This window comes from Stegostoma tigrinum, chromosome 8, assembly GCF_030684315.1.
Source record: "Stegostoma tigrinum isolate sSteTig4 chromosome 8, sSteTig4.hap1, whole genome shotgun sequence".
NCBI classification, from domain to species: Eukaryota; Metazoa; Chordata; class Chondrichthyes; order Orectolobiformes; family Stegostomatidae; genus Stegostoma; species Stegostoma tigrinum.
In genome coordinates, this window is record NC_081361.1 from 67,190,995 (window position 1) to 67,212,026 (window position 21,032).

A 21,032-nucleotide genomic window follows, 5' to 3' on the forward strand; every position below is an offset into this window, starting at 1 on the left:
GGCATCAAATTTTGAAACCCATGTGACCCATATGACTTAATGTTCGATCATATAATGGCTTCACCTACTAGGTACAAGCCAGTAACCATTATTACTCCACTACATTGCTACAACTACATTGTGCTTTACAAATAATTTTGATGAATATGAATGTTCCTTCTGTCGTTACCTAATGCCAGGATGGGGGTGCCAATAAGCTTAGCTGGCTGAATGGCTGGTTTGAAATTCATGGTATCAGCTGAGGTTACCCTCTTGACTTCTCCTCACCACTTGGGGTGTGGCGACCTTCTATTCAGACAGCAGCCCTATGATCTGGTAGGACAGTGCAACTTGTACCTTTTTACTAGATGCTATATGATATCCAAACATCTGTCCCACCTTAAAGTACCTGAGAAGCAGCTCCCTGCTGAACAAAGTTTGCTACCAGAAACAGGTGATCTTCCACAACAGACATCCCTGCTCACTTTTACAATTGGGACACAGTGAGCTAGCTCATTCAATCCCAGCCCTAGTTGTTCCTGCCCGAGGAAATTGTCTTTGCTTATCTGACCACTATTCTCCATAAGCTTCATAATAACCCAAAAGAACTGCTTGCAGGCTGCACGTAAGTTGGCTCCAGTAGAGTGCGAGAGACACAAAATTGTACAACAACATTTTAAGGAGCTGCATATTCAAATAAATCACTTACATATTCAAATCAAAGTTAGTGGGAAAACTGATGCTGATCTCAAGAAAGACAAGTGCTTGGATGAGCAGAAGGTGCAGGATAAATGACTGTGTGCTCAGTGGGAAAGCCAGCTGCACTATCTATCGGATTCTTATTTCTGTTGCTTTTCAGAAGGATCTGCTGTTTCTGTTGGCAGACTTTACTGAGATGGGTGTTTTCCATTCAGAGCATTTTCACTCGTGGATGCTGTGCTAAGATCAGGATGTTTGCAAACACAACTTGTCGGGATCAACAGTTAACCAAAACCATTCTTCCAAAAGATTCTAAGATGTTAGCAGCCATTAAAAATATCAGCAAGCAACATGCTGACAAACAAATTGGCCTCTATGTTAGCATGCCTGAATCCCTGTCAGTCAATTGGCAATATTTGCTGCTGTCTCCAATCCATTTCCAATACGAAGTGGGTCTGGCATTATCAGCATTGATGAAAGGTCATCAATCTGAAACGTTAACTGTTTCTTTCTCCAAAGACATTGTCAAACCTGTTGAGTATTTCAACAAGTCCTACCTTCATTATTTTATTATCAGTGTCATCAAATAAGGTGGGGTTACCCTATCTTTTACAATGCTGAAATTAATTTCTGCTCTTGACTGTTCAAAATGTTATTTGCATCACTTTGCAAAGATGGATACATGGTAAACACATCAGCTGCTCACATCTAATGTTGAACAGCTGCAGCAAGCCAGGCAAAAATGTAAACTAATATCCTACCATCATCTCATTAACTTTGCGTGCAACCTGAGCGTGTTCCATGCAACATCTAAATCATCTTGCATGCTATTATTTAAAAAAAACAGTGAAATAATAAATCTCACCTTCGTGCTGGTATGAATGAAAAGTGAGCTGCTGCATTTGGAGAAAAATTTCTTGGACTGTCAAGAGGGCTGCTACCTGTCGGCAAATTGAGAATAAAAAAATGTGAAATTAGAGCCAGTTTTAGGTAGCGCATTTAAACATGACTATTTGTGGCTTCTGAAGTGAGGTCATCCACTAATTAGTCAAACCAGATGACAGAGGTTCTAAGTTCAATTCCCAGATGAGATGGATTTAGTTGGTGTAAGTTCAATCAGCAGAATGAATTTGAAATGAGCATGTCCCTTGGGTTAGAAAGAGAAAATTCTTAAAGGCTCTTACCACAGAACAACTATCCACTGTTCCGACTTAGAAGCGCCAGGACGTGGATAGGAGTTGAAAACTGAATAGCTGCTGACACAAAATTCTAGTAATATGATGGAGAGAAAAGTGAATGATGGAATAGTCATAGCACAGAAGAATGCTATTCAGTCTGTCATTTCTGCTATCTCTATGAAAGTTGCTAGCCCCAATTCCCGGTCTTTTCACCATAGTCCTGCAGCTAATTTCTCTTCAGAAAATACAGTCTCACTTGCAGTCTAGGAAGTGCGGTGCAAAATCTCATTCTGTTGTTGACATTTGCTAGGGGAGCCAGGGTGAGACCCAAATGTTGATTGTCTTACAGAAGAGAATCAGCAGACAGAGAGTGACGATGCAAGACCCTGAAGTTGCCACTGCCTTTTATTTCTCATCACACAGAATAGCAACAATGCGAGTGTCCTGGGTGGGAACAGTGCTCAGTGGACTATCGTGAATACGGGAACCTAAGTCAATCAGAATGCTACTGCCACTTAGTGTGTACTTGGCTCATTATGGAAACCCTATGGAGCTGACAAAGTTCTGACCTAAGTTTCAAATTCTTTCCTGGATTCCGTATCTGCAAAACCAAGTGTCTTATTGTTTTTCACTCATTTGCCATGTAAGACTCCTCATTTAGCCACAATACTTTTACCCTATTTAGTTCTCACCACACTCTTTGCTTTAAAAATGATCCTGAAGGAACATCTCTTGCATTGGGACTTTGGATTCCCAACCTACTCTATTTTTTAAAACTTCCTTCCTCGTCATCTACCATTGTTTCACATCTACAGTAGAAAGAACTTTGGGACTGTCCCATAGAGGGAATTTTGCAGAACTGTAGGTTGTTGACTAATGATACAACACCAAAAACAGGAAAACATGTGGCCCTTTACACAAGTTCTGACAGCAGAAATGATTATGGCTTATCACAGGCTTCAACTCCATTTTCCTGCCCACTCCTTATATCTGTGGACATCAAGAGACAAAATGTTTAAGTAGTTCAGCCTTAATTATATTAAAAGCAAAATACTGTGGATACTGGGAATCTGAAACAAACATGGAGTTCTGGAGACACTCAGTAAGTCTGGCAGCGTCTGTAGAGAAATAGAATTAACTGTTCTTCAGAACATAGTCTTGGATGAAACATCCACAACTCTCTGGGGGAGAAAATTCTAAAGGGTCACAATCCAAATCCTAAATGATCGGCCAATGCATGTGATCCTGTGCTTTAGACTCTCAGGTCAATAGAAATAATCTGAGCAGCTATGCTACAAAGCACCTCCAGAATCACGGCTGTCTTAGAGATCACTTCATTGTTCTAAAATCACGAGAAAATGCTTAAACAACAATATGTGTGCACTACTCACTAAGTATCTATTATTCTACATGTCCATTTGTTACGTTAAATTATTTCAAGATATTGAGAACAAAAATGAAAAGGTTAAATTTGATCATTGAAACTGTATCTGAAATCTTTACACTAGATTTTTGGGGGTAAAAACAAATGATACACTTGGGGGTGACAGGTAAGATGGACTTTTTAAACTTACTAGTTACAATGCATGTTTGAATTAACTCAGCTGCCACTGTTGTATTTTGAGTAACTCAAGTTGTTGATCAAATTCCATTATAGATAAATGCATTATTAATATATTATGTTGGCAGATTTCATCCTGTTTCAGCCAATATTGTTTGTGAAGAGAAAGTGAATTCTTCATTAACAAGTGAATATAGCAAGGCAGATTCCTAAAAGTCTCTTTTTAAATACATGTTACAGATTTTACAAATACACACAGTTATAAAGTTTCCGTAATGTGATTGAAGGTATGTGATTTATAAATAACATTTTAAAAGTTTGTATTTCAAATTAGCGACACATGGATGCTTGTTACTTTTGTGAAAAGCTTTGAAAAAAATGAAAGAATCTTTTCTGGAATACTGATCTAATTCATTATGGGTAATAGAAAAAATGATGCAAAATCCACAGACTCTTAAGATTATTCATACTGCAGTGTTTACAACAGGGAGTGTAAACATTGAGAGGAACATTGATTTTGGTTTAGAACACACAAAAGGTTGATGTCAGCTTAGAACATAGAGACTAAAAGCTTTTAGAGCAGCTTTGGAGGAGACCAGACTGGTGCCTGAGGGATAATATAGTTTCTCTCCAAGGAAGAAGTAGAGGACAGTTCAGGGAAAGCACAGTCATCTTGCTGTAGAAGCTTAGCTTGTGAAACTTCCAAACCAGAAGTCTTCGGTGAGATATGTGCAAATTATTAAAAGGCTGAGAAAATTTAAAGTGTCAGTCTTGAGATTATTCATGTAAAACTTCACAGTTCACAACACAGAAACAGTGAGGTCAAGCCTAAATGGTATGATACAGAAGAGTAATTTCTCTGGATTTTAAATACAGTAAAGTGAAGGCAAAGGCATTGGGCGATAGACTTTGTTTTGTTATGTGCTTTTACATCTTCCAAATTGTGCATTTAACTGGCTTTTCTTGTTTCTTTTCTCTTGTGTAATAAATGTGTGTTTTATTGACAAAAAACATTGTAGTTTTGTGTGATGTTTCAGTGAATAATCAGCACAAAAAATGATCTATTAGGCTAGATTACACTTTGACTTGTCCATTGTATCATCAGCTGAAATCATAACAGGAAACAATTCTGATCTGATTAATAAGATTTTAAAAGCCATTTAGGAGGTTCATAAACAACTTATATTGTTTTACATTTTAAAAAGCAGAAACTCACGTCAAAACTTTTTTTTGGTGGGGGGATATCTCCTGATTTACATGACGGTGGGATTGACATTACTGCAAAACCCGTATATGCATAACAGTTATTTTGGAACAAAACCAGAGGTTCAGCAAAGAATCAATACCTTCAGAAGTAGATGACAGGCAGAAAATTGACAAGGAATAAGTACACATTGAGAAATAAGAAATAGTGGCAGGTCGCTGGAAGCTTTAAAATATGTAGCACGAGTTAAATGGTCTGCAGTGAAACAAATAAATTCATGATTATTCATTCAACAAGATCAGAATTCACTTAGAACTTTGCCATTTATAAATATCTGTTTAATCCCTTTTGTGATAACATAAGGCATATGAGGAGGAACCATGGACACATTTATATCCTTTTGAGTGAGTATATAAGCATAAAGTATGCACAATAACAAGCGACTGGATAGCTGTACTGAGATCTGACACAGACCCTATAGTCTAAACTGTCTCCATCTAGGCCACAATGATGAAATTATATCCCACATCGTCTCGTCACATTGTTTGTTTAACACAGCTTAATTGTGCCAATCTACGTACATCTGCTCTATTTTTGTTGTTCGTAACAATGCTGAGTGTGGAGCTGGAGGAACACAGCAGGTCAAGTAGCTTCAGAGGAGCACGAAAGTTGACTTTTCGGGTCTAGAACCTTCATCAGGATTGGGGAGGAGGAAGAAAGAGGGGTGGGGCTGGGGGAAGGCAGCTGGGATGGCAGTAGGTGGATGCAGGTTGGGGGTAGTGGGGATTGGTCAGTGGGAAGGGTGGAGTGGCTAGGTGGGGAAGGAGATGGATAGGTGTGTCAGGTAAAGGAGCTAGCAATGAGAGGGAGGGTTGGACATGGGATGAGGCCGAAGGTAGGGAGATTTTGAAACTGGTGAATTCTACGTTTGGGCCATTGGGTTGTCGGCTCCCGAGGCAGAATTTGAGGTGTTGCTTCTCCAGTTTGCATGTGGCGTCATTCTGGCACTGCAGGAGGCCCAGGATGGACATGTCACCCAGGGAGTGGGTGGGGGAGTTAAAATGGTTAGCAACCGGAAGGTGTTGACTATAGCGTACAGAGTGCAGGTGACTCCGCAAGTCTGTTACTGAATTCACACTGGGTCTCACTGATGTAAAGGAGGCCACATTGTGAGCAACGGATACAGCCCACAGCCCGATGGGCTAAACACTGAATCCACCAGCTTTAAAATCTCCCCACCACCGACCTCATGTCATGTTCAACTCCGCCTCTCACCTCTACCTCCTTGACCTGACACGACCTGTCCATCTCCTTCCCCGACCAGCCGCCCCAGTTTTCCCACTGACTGATCCACACTACCCCTCCCTGCATCCATCTATCACCATCACAGCTACCTTCTCCAAGGCCCACCCCTCTTTCCTCTATTTATTTCCAAGCTCCCTACCCCAAGTCCTGAAGAGTCTAGACTGGACACGTCGACTCTCCTGCTCCTCTAATGTTGCTTGACCTGCCGTGTTCCTCCAGCTCCACTCCGTATTGACTCTGACTCCAGGATCTGCAGCTCTTGCTATCTCTGAATGCTGACAATGATTTGCCTGTCAACCACAGTCAGTGCAGTTTCAGATCTAGACACTAGGTGGCGTAGTGGATCCCCATACTCAGATTTCGTCACTTGCTGCCGACCTCCTTGCCCGTTCTGGAGGCTGTGCCAGAATCACTCAGCCACGTCATACCTTACTCTGCAGGTAAATCAAGTATGACTATTAGCAGAACATTTGAGTCAGTTATTTGGTGTCATATTGTGACAGGTTGCCTTACAGTGTTTTAACAATAAAATTACTGATTTATATTGAGCACAGATAATGTTCAGCAGTGGGAACATGTAACAAAACAGACAGACTGAATTACTACTCCTCATCAATCAAAAATAAGTTATCAGACCCAAACAGCTTGCACCTGCCATAACATATTCACCATTTTTGTTTCAATTATTGGGGCAGCACAGTGGCCCAGTGATGAGCACTGCTGCCTCATAGCGCCAGAGGCACGAGTTCAATGTCAGCCTCAGGTGACTGTCAGGAGTTTGCATATTCGCCCTGTGCCTGCGGGGGTTACCTCCAGGTGGTCTGGTTTCCTCCCACTGTCCAAACATGTGCAGGTTAGGTGGGTTAGCTATTGGAAATGCAGGGTTACAGAGATAGGGAAGGAGTGTGGGTCTGGGAGGATGCTCTTCAGAGGGTCAGTGTGGACTTGATGGGCTGAATGTTCTGCATGATTATTTTTGGACATTTATACTTAGAACTATAAGGACGGACACATACCACCAAACTCCACAGTTCCTGATCACACACAAGCCGTAAACAATACCGGAAATTCAAATGGATAAGAGTTTTTTAAGAAAGAAACAGAATGTTTATTTTCAGCAGCAATGTTTGGTTTGAAATAAAACAATCAAATAGCATAAAAACTCTTAAAAATGGAACTGAAGTGACAAAATCAGTCACACTGTAGACTTTCCAGATGCAATATTAAAAACGAACACTGTCCCTCTGAAGAGCTTCCTCCCAGACCCACCCTGTCTCTGTAACCCTGCATTTCCAATAGCTAACCCACCTGACCTATATACGAACAGTGTAAATTCTCAATTCAAAACAACACAAGAAATGGAAGCAGGAATAGACCTTAATATAATACACAATCCAAATACAAAATGGTTTGAAAAGTCAGTTTGTCAGGGGTAAATGTCTGCAGAAATTTGACAGATATGAAATAGGAATACAGGAAAGTTTAGGACAAATTGGTCACAGGCAGTTTAAATCTCTTGAATAAATTAAATACAACAGAAAGTCTCTCCAATATTTAGTTACTCCAATGGCCAAGGTCAGAGCTGTCCGTTACCTACAGATAGAAGCAACAGTAAAAATTATTGTGTAGAATACAGATGATATCGTCAGGTTTTCTAAATACCCACAGTTGCTTGACAATCATTACACCTTTCTGAGATGACAGTAGGAAATCATGCCCTGCTATTACTGTACTTGTCAAAGTTGTTAAAGACTTTTATTTAAAACAATGCAGAATTCTCCAATTTTCTTGTTTTTTAAATCCAATTGATAGAAAGAACAAGTTTCTGTGCTTAACAAGAATTACTATTTTTTACAAATAAATAGATTCCAGCTATAGGTAAACAATTATGGACGATTAACAAATAACTCTACCAGTCAAAACTTAAACCACTTATAGAACTCTCCCAACTCCTCTATCTCTCTCTCTCACACACATACATACACACACACGAGCATGCACTCTCTCTCTCACACACACACACACACACACGCACGAACACGCACTCTCACACACACAAAACAAAACTGGTGGTATCTGTGGAAGAATAGACTGGAAAGGCAGTCAACCCGACCCAGTCCACAGAGTTTACTGAGATGATCTTTCTGTTGACCGGAACATGTTTATTGATCTTCTTTCACTTGGTTGTAGGAGACACACTGTGGCTGGTTCACATTTATAAATAAGGTCTCTGGCCTATTAGTTAAAAGTCACAGCTTCCAGCAACTGATGAAATGAAATAAACTAGCTGTCTTCAGGCTTGAAATGCTTTTTACTTCAGGGTGAAATCACAGCTTCCCTCTCAGAAATCTGATGGCTTCTGCTTGAACCATGTGCATCTTAAGCTACCTGAGAGCCAATCATTTTTTTTTGTCATTGGCAACAGATCACCATATCACAGACCAATCAGCTACTAGTTAGACAAATTTCCAGTCATAACTCCCTGATTTTGCTTGTCTGTAACTAGAATTTCCCCACTGCTCAAACTGGCATCTACAAAAACAGCACTCACAATGAGTGTTAGGTAAGAGCAGGAATACTTCCATAAGCTGACGTTTCGGGCCTAGACCCTTCATCAGAGAGGGGGATGGGGTGAGGGTTCTGGAATAAATAGGGAGTGAGGGGGAGGCGGACCGAAGATGGAGAGAAAAGAAGATAGGTGGAGAGTATAGGTGGGGAGGTAGGGAGGGGATAGGTCAGTCCAGGGAAGACGGACAGGTCAAGGAGGTGGAATGAGGTTAGTAGATAGGAGATGGAGGTGCGGCTTGGGGTGGGAGGAAGGGATGGGTGAGAGGAGAACAGGTTAGGGACGCAGAGACAGGCTGGACTGGTTTTGGGATCCCATGCTGGGCATACCGATCTTTTGAGAAGCAATTATGCTGGTGATTATGCTGAATTTCACCAGCAATTATGCTGGTGAAAGCAAAAGAACACCATTCCATGGAGGGCCACCCATCATTTTCTGAGAAATTCTGGTACCATTTTTTACAGTGCAGTGCACCAGTTAGTAGTCAAAGAATGCTAAAACTGAGAACATAATATTCTTTTTAAATGGAGATCACACATGTTCAGCTTGCACACTGTGCATATTATGGTTGGCTATCTTCTACCTAACTAATTAAACAAAGCGTGTAGCATCCATCAAGTTAGATTTCAATTCCTCTATCAGTCAGGAATGCATTCATGAGTTAAAAGCAAAGTACTGCAGATGCTGGACAGCTGAAATATAAACAGAAGGGGGTGGAGAAACTCAGCAGCATGGCAAAGGGTTCTCTTCATTACTGAAGAAGAATCATATTGTATTCAAAACATTAACTCTGTTTCTCTTCACAAAGATGCTGCCAGAAGTACTGAATTTCTTCAGCACTTTATTTTACAAGTGTGTTCATCTTTGAGCTGATGAATTCCATTGCCATTTTTTCACCCATTTGTATTTTCCTCTGGGCTTATACTTAAGTTTATTTTTACGAAGGAGTTCAGAATCAAAAATATAGAGAAAACAGATGTTAACAATTAAAATATTAATAATTTACCAGCTTATTAGTCCATCATGAATGTTACCAAGCAGGATAGAGAGGCCATTTAGCCCAGTGAGTCTACAACAACCTTCCGAAGAGCATCCCACCCAGACCCATCCATCACCCCCCACGCCCCCCATACTCTATCCCTGTAACCATGCATTTCTCAGGGCTAACTCACCTAGCCTACACATCCCCTGAAACTATGGGCAATTTAGCATAGCTCATCCACCTAACCTGCACATCTTTGGACTGTGGGAGGAAATCGGTGTACCTGGAGGAAACCATGCAGACACAGGGAGAATGTGCAAACTCCACACACGCAGCTGAATGACTGTGTCAGAAAGCAAGCTGACTAAATTAGTACTAAATTTGAGACGTAAATTGGGTGGAGTGCAAAGTGTCCACCTATTTCCTCAACCGAAGATTCCCCACCACTGTGGCTGAAAGGGTCCTCAGCCATGTACAAGCCACAACTATGACAAATAGTAATTCCCCATATAATTAACCAACCTTATTAATTTTTATTTTGAGCTTGGGTTACATCTGTTATCAATAATCCTAGAGGAACCTGTAGGTTATTAATAATTCATCATGGACACTCTCTTGGTAGTTTATGTCAAATGGAATTATAACATTTTGATATGATGCGACATCCAATCATTAAGAGTGAAAAACACATCGGCTGTAGCCGTGCTTCGTGTAATTTAGGGAAAATGTATTTAATCCCATTATTTTAAAGTAATTTGCCTGTGAAGAAAACAACACCATTTTAAGGTACCAAAATGCCAGTTTTGCTTCTGTACAATGACCTTCTAACAAAAGCAGACAGCATTTTCTGGAAACGTTAGCTTGCTGTTTGGCCACATTTTGGGTATGGAGAGACAACAAAAATAAGATCATGGTAAGTTGGAAGCATCAGAAGTAAATGTTACAATTTTGCACATTTCAAATTCATAACCTTGTTGCCATTTTATAATATTGAGCATTACAAAACAATATTTCCATTAATTACTCTCATTTTACAAGGTTATCTTCAGGCCAATGTTCTGATTTAAGAAATAGTTTTGCATTTGCTTTCATTTAAACTGATGGGCACTGAGAAGAAGCCAAGCATTTTTTTTCAGCCTCTTTTGAGTCAAAAATCAGAAACCGTAGTTTGTAATTGAATAAGTTCTACATTATTTATGTTCCAATGAGAAGCAGAGAGATATACAGCATGGAAACAGACACTTCGGTCCAACTCATCCGTGCCAATCAGATATCCTATCTATCTAGTTCCATTTGCCAGCATTTGGTCCATATACCTCTGCACCCTTCCTATTCATATACCCGTCTAGATGGCGTTAAACATTGTAATTGTACCCATCTCGACCGCTTCTTCTGGCAGCTCATTCCACACATACATCACCCTTTTTCTAGCACTCCTAAGATTTTAATGCTTTTGTCAATTTTGCAAGAATTATACTATAAAAATGCATATTTGTTTACATGTATGAAATATTTTTAACACAGAAAACAAGGACAATTTGCATTTTGTTAACACTACAGTACAATGATCCTGTTGGTGAGTGAATAAACTGCAATGATTAGCCTTTGTTCTTTCAAAGTGTCACCCGCATCGCCACTTTATATCTTTTGGGTCTTGCAGATTCTATCATCTTAATTCTGATCCATCATTCAATCACACTAAGGTTGCTATGGACCTCAAATCCATTGTCTGCCTTTGTCATATTAAAAGATTGAGAGATATGGAAAAAAAACTGTTTTACCATTATGAAAAGCTTTATATGGCTCATAATCCACAACCTTTTGAGGAGAAAGTTATATCCGTTGTCAGAAAAAGTGCTTCCTGATTTCATTTTTAATTGGCCTGGCCCTAGTTTTAGGATTATATCCCTGAGTTCTGATTTCCCACAATATTGCAAACATTTGGAATCCTGGTTTATGGTCAGAGGATCTGTTTGTGCTCGCTCTAAACTAGCAAAATCCAAAGGTAATCCTACTGTTCCAAGCTCTCTCCATAATCTTACAACTGTAATGATTGTAATGAGGTCAGCCAGGTGGATCTCCATAGAATATAGGTTCCCTGCCTAGGGCTGTTAATCTGGTTTAAGCAGGCTGGCTGATAGATATAAACAGGAGTGACAGGGGTTCTGTTCACTCTGAGAGCTGGCTCTGAGGAAGCCGGACAAGAGTCAAGAGCTATGCACATGTAAATAAAGAGTGACTTAGTGATGGAATTATTTCAGTGGCATGAAGAGAAAAAAATACACTTTGAAGAAATTTGCTTCCAACAGCTGTCTTTGAAATGGGGTAAACATTTTTGGCATCATGCAATTATTTGGGAAGCCTGACTCATTCAATACTGCTGTCAAGACTGGGTCCAAAATGTGAAAAGAATGCGTTATTTTTTCTGGGCAAATGACATTGGGACAGGTGAAAAGCAATAAGTAATTCTCCAGACAGATTGTTAATCTACAGCTTTTTCGGTCATTAGGATCCTGATATTTCCTGAGGCACCAGATACGAAAATCTTGCATGAGTTAACGGATTTAGTTGGGAATAGTACAACCCCCAACTTCTTTAATTCTCAGGTGCAATCAGTTTTACTCAGCAGTTTGAGAAACAGGGGATTCTGTGTCAGGATTTTTGCCAAGGTTAAGATGACTAGCAGAGACATACGACTTTGGTTTAACCCTTGATGAGATACTGAGAGACCGTTTGGTATATGGGATTAATGATGTGACATGCAAAAGTGCCTACTAGCTGAAGCCCAACTGGACTACAATCAGGCACCACAACTGGCTTTGTCATTAGAAAATGCAGAGCACATGAGTTACAGGGTATGCTGATGGAAGTGGACAGCCTTGCCAGGCAGTCTGAGTTTGGGGGACATCACTTGAGTGAAGGTAATTGCATAGCCTCCCTCAGGGCATATCCTAAACAGAGGGACTGTCGGTCAACCCACAGCAAAACCTCAAAACAAATCAAAACCTCAGCCAAATGGTTAACATGTTCTTCAGGATCAGAACCAGCAAGCCATTGTAGTTGCTGCCGGTATATGGACTTGAGAGAGCAAAGGAGTCCCACTAGGCTTTAATTGAGTCAGAGAACTCATCGAACTGTATCCAGTAGAGTGCACACTCTGGAAAGTCCACCTACATCTGGCTTGGAACAGTTAACTTGCTTCGCAACATCCAAATCAGAACCAATCAAAATAAAATCTGGTTAAATAGTCGCCCAGTTCTAATGAGATTGATACCACCGCGGCCGTTTCAGCGATTGCCACTCTTTGACAAAATTCGCCCTAAGTTTGTGTAAAATCTTGTCTAGACTGAGAAGCTATACTAGGGAGCCTTCACAGATTCAGGGAACAACTTCCGCTCCCATCTCATATCAGAAGCAACTGATTCAGTTCCCACAGATTGTAGTAATAGGCTCGGGTCCAAGCCGAAATCGGTTGAGAAAGACTTGCCTAGATCGGCTCAATATTTTTTGATTAGGAAATGGCTGCCTGAATGAAGTCCTAGTTAAATACCTAGACGTTTATCAGGAAGGTCTAGTTAGGGACTATCAAACAAGCCAAGACCACCATGCATATTAACGAGGAAGCAAATACACAATCCTCAAGGCCCGCCCAGTGCCATTTGCCTTATGAGCAAAAGTACAGGCAGAAACCAGGAAGCTTGAAAAGGAAGGAATCATCAAACCTGTCCAGATTGCAAATGAATGGCACCGGTCACACGGAGTGTGAAGTCCAACAAGGTGGCTCACCTTTGTGGGGATTTTAAACTAACAGTTAACCGCTTCTTGTACCGGGATAAATACCCAATCCCTCACATAAGAGACTTGGCAAAGCTGGCAGGAGGGTTGTCCTTCACGAAACTGGACATGAGCTGTGAGTATTTCAAATGCATTTGGAGAGTATTCCCAGATGTTTGCTACAATTAATGCCCAGAAGGGTTTGTATCGATATGCGAGACAACTATTTGGGGTATCATCAGCCTGTAACATTTTTCAGCAGTCAACTGAGAACCACTTCTCTAGAACACAGAATCCTGACAGCATGGAAACAGACCCTTCAGCCCAGCAAGTCCACACAAACTCCCAGATATCCCACCCAGACTCATTCCCCCATAACCCACTTAATCTACACATCCCTGAACACTATGGGCAATTTAGCATGACCAATCCACCTAACCTGCACATCTTTGGACTGTGGGACGAAACCGGAGCACCCAGAGGAAACCCACGCAGACACGAGGAGAATGTGCAAACTCCACACAGACAGTCACCCGAGGGTGGAATCGAACCCAGATTCCTGGTGCTGTGAGGCAGCAGTGCTAACCACTGAGCTACCGTGCTGCCCCAAGTGAAGTGCTAATAACAGGGAAGACCACCAAAGAGCACTTAGAGAACTTGGACATAGTCCTTAGTTGTTTCTCCCAGGTGTGCATATGCCTTAGAAGGGAAAACTGTGTGTTCCAACCACCCCAAGTGACCTACTTGGGCTACAGAGTTGACAGGACTGGGCCTGTTGGAAGGTAAAGTGAGGGCGATCAGAGGCACTGCAGCTCCCACATCTGTACCAAAGCTTAGGTCTTCCCTTGGATTGGTGCATTATTATGGAAAGTTCACGCACAATCTGGCCTCCATCTTGAAACACATAGAATTGCTCTTGAAAAAGGGTTGGCCTTGGAAATTGTCTCATAGCTTAGACTTAGCTTTTAGGGAAATGAAGAAGCAGCTATCATCACCTAAGGTGTTGGCACACTGTGATCCCAAGTGGGATCATGGTGCTCACATGTGACGTCTCCCCAGATGGTATTGGTATAGTATTGGTTCACAGATGGCCCGATGGACAGAAGCGCCCAATAGTGTGTGCTTCCCAGACTTTGGCTGACACAGAGCGCAAATAGGTCCAGATTGCAAAAGAAGATTTGACGGTCATCTTTGGGATGAGAAAGTTCCGTTAATGCCTTCATAGATGTAAATTTGTAACAGAAACAGATTACAAACCTGCTAGGGCTACTCAAAGAGGGCAAAGCCATGCCACCCATAGCTTCAGGCCAAATTCAGTGGTGGGCTCTCATTTGAAGTGCATACCGTTACAAGTTGGGATACTGTCCGGAAGCCAAGTAGCAAGTACAAATGCCTTGAGCTGCCTCCCACTGGCAGATGCACCACTGAAAGAATCTGTTCTAGTCTTAAGCTTTCTGGACACCCTTTTGGTCACTGCTGACAATGTCAGACTGTGAACACAAAAAGATTCAGCCCTGGCAAAACTAAAAGATCCAGTGGTGTTGGGGGAAACCAAACAGCCATCCCAAACAAAATTACAACCTTTCCGGACACAGCGAGACAAGATCACCATACAGGTTGGCATTTTATTATGGGGAACAACAATGACTGTGCCAACCAAAGGTCACCGCCAGACGCTGGCTGAACACCACCAGGGTCATTCAGGACTGTCCAAAATTAAGATATTGCCAAGACGTTATATCTGGTGGGCAGGATTGGATGCAGACATAGTTGCTTTGGTGGAGCAGTGCCCAGAGCGCCAACAAGGACAAAAATTACCGCCAGCGGCTTCCTCAGATTTTAGAGAATGGCCAGGTAAACACTGAACTCGGTTACACGTCGAGTATGCCAGCATTTTCATGGGCTCAATATTATTAATCATTGTGGATGCCTATATAAAGTGGTCGGATGCGCATAGAGTTCATTCGTCAAACACGGAGACAATAATAGAGAAGCTGCAAACATTTTATGCTGTACACAGGCTCTCGGAACTACTGGTCACAGACAAGTGACCGTCAATTACCAGCAGGGAATTCAAGTATGTCCTAAGGTCAAATGGCATTTGGTGGAAAGAACAGACCAAACTTTGAAGGCAGGCTTAAAGAAACAGCCTTCAGCTTCACTCAATGCCAAACTGTTCCCAGTTCCTATGTGATTATCGGAGCACCCTCAGGCAAATGTAGAGCTAGCTCCAGAAGAGTTGTTATTGGGGGAGAAGACATCATGTCAGGTTAAATCTGATCTTCCTGGACTTTTTTTGTGGTGAGGGGGGAGGAGAGGAGTGTAGCAGGGAGGTGAAATGGTGTCAGGAATGCCAACACTAGACACAAGACTCTTCTAATAAAGGTTTACTTCAGGGGACGAAGTTTGGTGCCCATACCATGGAAATGGCTCTGCATGGGTAAGAGGCATGGTCGAAGCGAGGACAGGTCCTGGGACATAAAAAGTTCCGGTAGGAGACACAGTCCTGAACAAGCACGTGGACCACATGAAAGCTGCAAACTCTCAAACAGGGCAGGAGCAAACATACTTGGCCCTTCAGAACAGCCGGAAAGGCTGTCAGAATCCGTGGGTCCTCTTCCTCCGGCTAGTGTCAAAGCAAGTTCGGAGTCTAAGACAGACACGGCAAATGTCACAACCTTTGCCACCTGAAGAAGAGGATGAATTTCTTCCAAGAGGTTCTGGGCACAAAAGGCTAAGGTCTGGTAAGTGCCTCCCATATCCAAAACTGAGTCGGAGGAACCGGTGCAAAAACGCTCCAAGGACAGAGTACAAGAAAAAGAATAAGCCTACTTCATTGGGCTTAGAGGGGGAGGGATATAGTTATTGTAACAAGGTCAGCCAGGTGGACCTCATAGAATATGAGTTCCCTGATTGGACCAGATTGACAGCCCCAATCAGGGAGACGTGGCTGACAGATATAAACAGGTGTGTCAGGGGTTCTGTTCACTCTGAGAGCTGGCTCTGAGGAAGCTGCTCTCATGTCAAGTACTCTCCATGTGTAAATAAAGGCTGTCTTGCTAACAGAATAGTGGCCTGTCTGGAGTTATTTCAGGAACTATGTATGTAATTTTACATTCCCACATCCCTTGTGTACCACCATAAGGCCTCCAGTCTAAACACAGTTTGTGTAGGAATTCAAAAGGGTAAAACACTTTAAATGCCATCTTTCATTCCTCAATTAAAAGTAGTACTTTTCCTGTATCAAGCATACTGGATTCCAAACTATATTAGATACCTCAGCTAGGTCAAACCTTAACCTTCTAAACTGAAAGGCGTTAAAATCAAGCTTATGCAACATTTTTTCATTATCGAGCCGTTTAAATATGGCAACAGCATAAGAAATTTGCAGCTTCCCTTCCAAAACTAATACAATGGTCCTCAGATTCTGAATCCAAGACTGAATACACTACTCAGATGGGGTCTTAGCATTGACCAGTAAAAAAAATATGATTACCTCAATATACCCTTAATTGACTCTGAAGCAGTGGGCAAGATAGCAAGAAACCTAATGGATGCCACTGGGCCTACCTCTGAAATATAAAAGAGTGGGCACGGGTAGAGATGGCAAGGATGTAACAAGAGCTTTCCAAAATAGATTCCTGTTTTGCCCTGCTCATAACAGAGTCTAAACCTGCATTTTCTGTAAATTTGTCTCAAGAGCATAATCTATATTTTTACTCTAAGGACAGAACTTTAGAACAGGCAACAACTGAGAAAAACTGATGTTAAAAGGGAAGTGAATCGCGGTACTAAACTACAAAAAGAAAGCTTGTGTACAAATGGCACAATGGGGTAAGTGTTCATAAAAGATATCCAAAATAAAGCAGCCAAAAAGTAAAACCAAAATTGGATACAGATAGCATTTAAAAAAAACGTACCTGAAATATTATAGCAAAACTCAAAGGTGAAAGGGAGAGATAATGTTAAAGTGAAGACTTTAAATATAAGATAACAAAGTGTGAAGCTGGTTGAACACAGCAGGCCAAGCAGCATCTCAGGAGCACAAAAGCTGACGTTTCGGGCCTAGACCCTTCAAAAAAGCATGAAGAGTCTAGGCCCGAAACGTCAGCTTTTGTGCTCCTGAGATGCTGCTTGGCCTGCTGTGTTCATCCTGCTCCACACTTTGTTATCTTGGATTCTCCAGCATCTGCAGTTCCCATTATCTCTGATCAGACTTTAAATATGTCTGTTTTGGAATTTCACAAAACAGGAAAACCAGTTTTAATAGCAGGCTAAAGAGATCAAGATTACTAAGTTGAAAGAAAATAATAATTACAATCCGGAAACTGAATTCCCTTATCTAGGTTCTTAGGGGCAATAAAAATGCCTAACGTGTGGGTTATAATGGACCTAATTACAGTAATATTAGCTTGAGCTGGCATACCCAAACAGTTACACAAACATACATCCTAGCAGCCAGTTGTTGGTCATGCAATAATGAGACACATGTCTTTGAGTTTGTCAACTAGAAAAGGTGAGGCAGCAGAAACCCAGGAAACTGTGACAATTTGGCGTAAAAGGATAAAGTCAAGGAACTGAAGTGTTGTCTCAGACAGTCTGCAGCTGTGGCCGAATGGAAAAGTACTGGACAGAGAAGCCTTGAAGAAATAAGGGTAACGACAATGTGGCTGAGCTTGCCAAATCTGCTTTGAGTCATTTTCAGGCAAAGAGAATAGCACATGATCCCAAGGTTATGTTATCCGATCCGGTGAAGTAAAGTAGTTTTTTTCAGTAAAAGCATAAACGTTGATGTAGTGAATTAAAAACCACCAGATTAAATGTTTCCAAGATCCACCCAACAGGTGTGTCCACACTTTACACATCAGTTATGTGCTAAATGTAATTCATGTGTTTTTGAAGAAAAAGAAGATTTAGCCACTGCATTATCTTATGAAAAAAGGCATTCAGAATGAAGAGTTACAACTATGTGTGTAAAAGAGCAATGAGAACTGGCACTCATCTTGACTTGATTTTCATAAATGACTCAAGACAATGTGCAGGAAATGAATATGCAGCTCCCTTTGAGATAGCAATCACAGCATTGCCAATAGGAAGTGAAGCTCTACGCCACATGTATTTGAAGAACTGTATGAGGATAATTAAGGATTAGTACAGTGAGTGCAGTAAAAGGAACAGTCAAGTACAAAATGCTGTTCCTGGTTTGTTAATACATTAGCTTTTGTTGAATTGAAACAACAAACTAACATTCTGCTAACCTGTTGTGGTATGTCTTACTGTCAGTATTCAGTATGCCTTTAAGAGATAAATTCATGACATCATCACTGCATGAAATCAAGTGGCCAAAAAAATTTCACACTTCATTCTGCCTCAGATCTTCTGAAACATGACATACTGCTGCGATGAGTAGTTTAATACCAGCCCAGACAATTCTGTGCCTGAGGAATGTAATGTTTGTATAAATTTCTGTTGGATTCTTCAATCCCATGGTGTCCATGCCCAGAAATGACTAAAATCTCTGTTGTCCATTTCATAGTGTAGCAATGTGACTTTTGTTGCAAATTGAACATTTTTGAAGGGTAAAACATCATACCTGACTGAAATTCAAATGTTATTTATCAACAGAGCTGTTGCTTTCCTCCATTTTTAATTCAATCTAATTTAGAGAATTACGTGAATATTTCGCATTCAGCCAATATGGGTATCAACCATGGGATTCATTTTGAATAAATGTGTTCCTTTAATCATTTTAGACTATAGAAGATCCCGAAATGTTTAATTTTGTAAAATCATAAATCAGGAGAAACTCCAAACTATCCATTGACACTCATGAGCGATGACACTTCAAACACAACTGATTTTGACTAAGAGGGCTACTATTTAACAATTTGGCCAGAGCCCCGATAGTGCTAATAATACTCAACAGCATACATTTCATGATAGAGATCTTGTGGATCAGTGGTATTATACCTAGCCCCGGAAAGGGAAGCCCAGGTTCAGTTCCAACCAGCCCCAGAGGTATATAATAACATCTCTGAACAGGTTGACTGGAAGAATATATTTCATTATGGGGCCCTCTTGTGGTGTAGTAGTAGCATCCCTACCCATGGACCGACCTGCTCCAGAGGTGTGTAATGATATCTCTGCCCAGGCTGATCAGAAAAATAGGGCCATTTCCTTCTGCGATAGGTCCTACATAAATGTATGTTGCTGTAATGAAATCTTTAAAAACCTGCATTTGTAGAACATGCTAACAGGGCAACAGCATCAAGGAACAACTTGGAACATTCACCTCCAAATCCTTGAAAATAACAAGTATCAGAAGGGAGGGCTCAACTATTTCATTATGTCTTTCTATATTTCCTATTTGATTGAGGGTGGGCAGGGGGGGCCCACAGGGAAGGAAGAAGAGAACAAAAATGATTAACAGCAGCAACATCAAGCGAGAAACAATTTTACTTGATATATATTGATTGCTATTCATGCATCCAACCATCCCCAAATACACAAAATTGGCAAAGAAATGTAAATAAATGTGATTTTGAATTAAAAATGCAAGATAGCAAAGTTCAGATGTGTTGACGTATTTACAGCTGTAACATTACAAATATTTTTGAAAACCCTAGACATGGCAGCACATACATTTCATTAAAGTCTGTGCCTTTTCAGTTGACAGGTCAAAGTCAGCTACATGATAAGTTAAGCAATGTACAGTTTACCCAACAGGAAATGCAAATAATTCATCTACCATCTTGCAGTTAGTAAGCTAATTTCATGGTTACATTAATATGAATTATATATTCAAAAGAAAGGTGCCAAAATATATTTATCATGAAACATAGCAAATGAATTTTGACAGGCATTCATAAGCTCTGTTTATTCAGAATATAATTTAGATCTAGCCTCTTAATATTCATCTTCTCAGACTGTGGTGCTAAGTAGGTGGCTTAATTTATCCAGCCTATTAGTGGATTCCGAAAGTTGGAAATACCAGGGGTCAAAATTGAGGCCTACTTTGTATGAAAGATCTTCCCATGCAGTCTTCTCAAAAATGTACTGCTTTGTCAGACCAAGCTTTACATGCATGCCTGCTTAACACAGGCAACAAAAACAAGCAACATCTTATTTTCTGAAGAAGGGGTTCGACCCAAAACATCAGCTTTCCTGCTCCTCTGATGCTGCTTGGCCTGTGTTCATCCAGTTCTATACCTTGTTGTCTAACAATTTTTTGTTTTACATTTTTACAAGTAAAGTATTTAGTTCTACATACAATAATTTAGTGCAGTCTCTATAAATACATGTAATACATAAGACAACTTGGTACAACCTAAATAAGCCGGCAGCTAATTAATCTCCTAAAAATGATCATATTGGTTGGTCGATATAATACAAGGTTCCAGGCAACAATCTGATCGAACATTAGCCAAACATAAATGATTTGCTTAAATAAAATACTGGAGGGTGCCATGTGTAAAACAAGCAATCTGTAATAAATTCTACAACATTAAAACATAATTAGGATTATTACTTTCCTTCCCACAGATAATGCTTAAAAATGTTGCTTAATCGTTTTTGGTGCAAGTTTTTGCTAAATTATTTTAAATTTGAATTTTAAGAGTTATGCATGAAAACAAGGATTAAATATTTATTGCTCTCAAAACTTCTGTATTCCTCAATTTTATTGTATGGCTTAGCTTTCTCAGAAGACTCCACTAAAATCCAGAATATCTTCATCATACAACACCATAAAGGCTTTCCTCCAATTTCTAATCTCTGCAAAGATA

General features: G+C 40.6%; 1 protein-coding gene across 13 annotated transcripts in view; it reads right to left on the reverse strand.

Moving 5' to 3' along the window:
• The window catches only part of mast2 (microtubule associated serine/threonine kinase 2), a 464,628-nt gene that overhangs the window by 109,710 nt on the left and 333,886 nt on the right, over nucleotides 1-21,032 (reverse strand). For 11 of the 13 annotated variants that reach the window (XM_059647961.1, XM_059647949.1, XM_059647956.1 and 8 more), the window contains one exon: nucleotides 1,544-1,619. In XM_059647961.1, coding sequence (XP_059503944.1) covers nucleotides 1,544-1,619 — 76 coding nt within the window. Of the gene's footprint in view, nucleotides 1-1,543; nucleotides 1,620-4,763; nucleotides 5,146-21,032 lie in introns of those variants that run through there. The other 2 variants (XM_059647960.1, XM_059647959.1) reach the window with 1 other exon arrangement.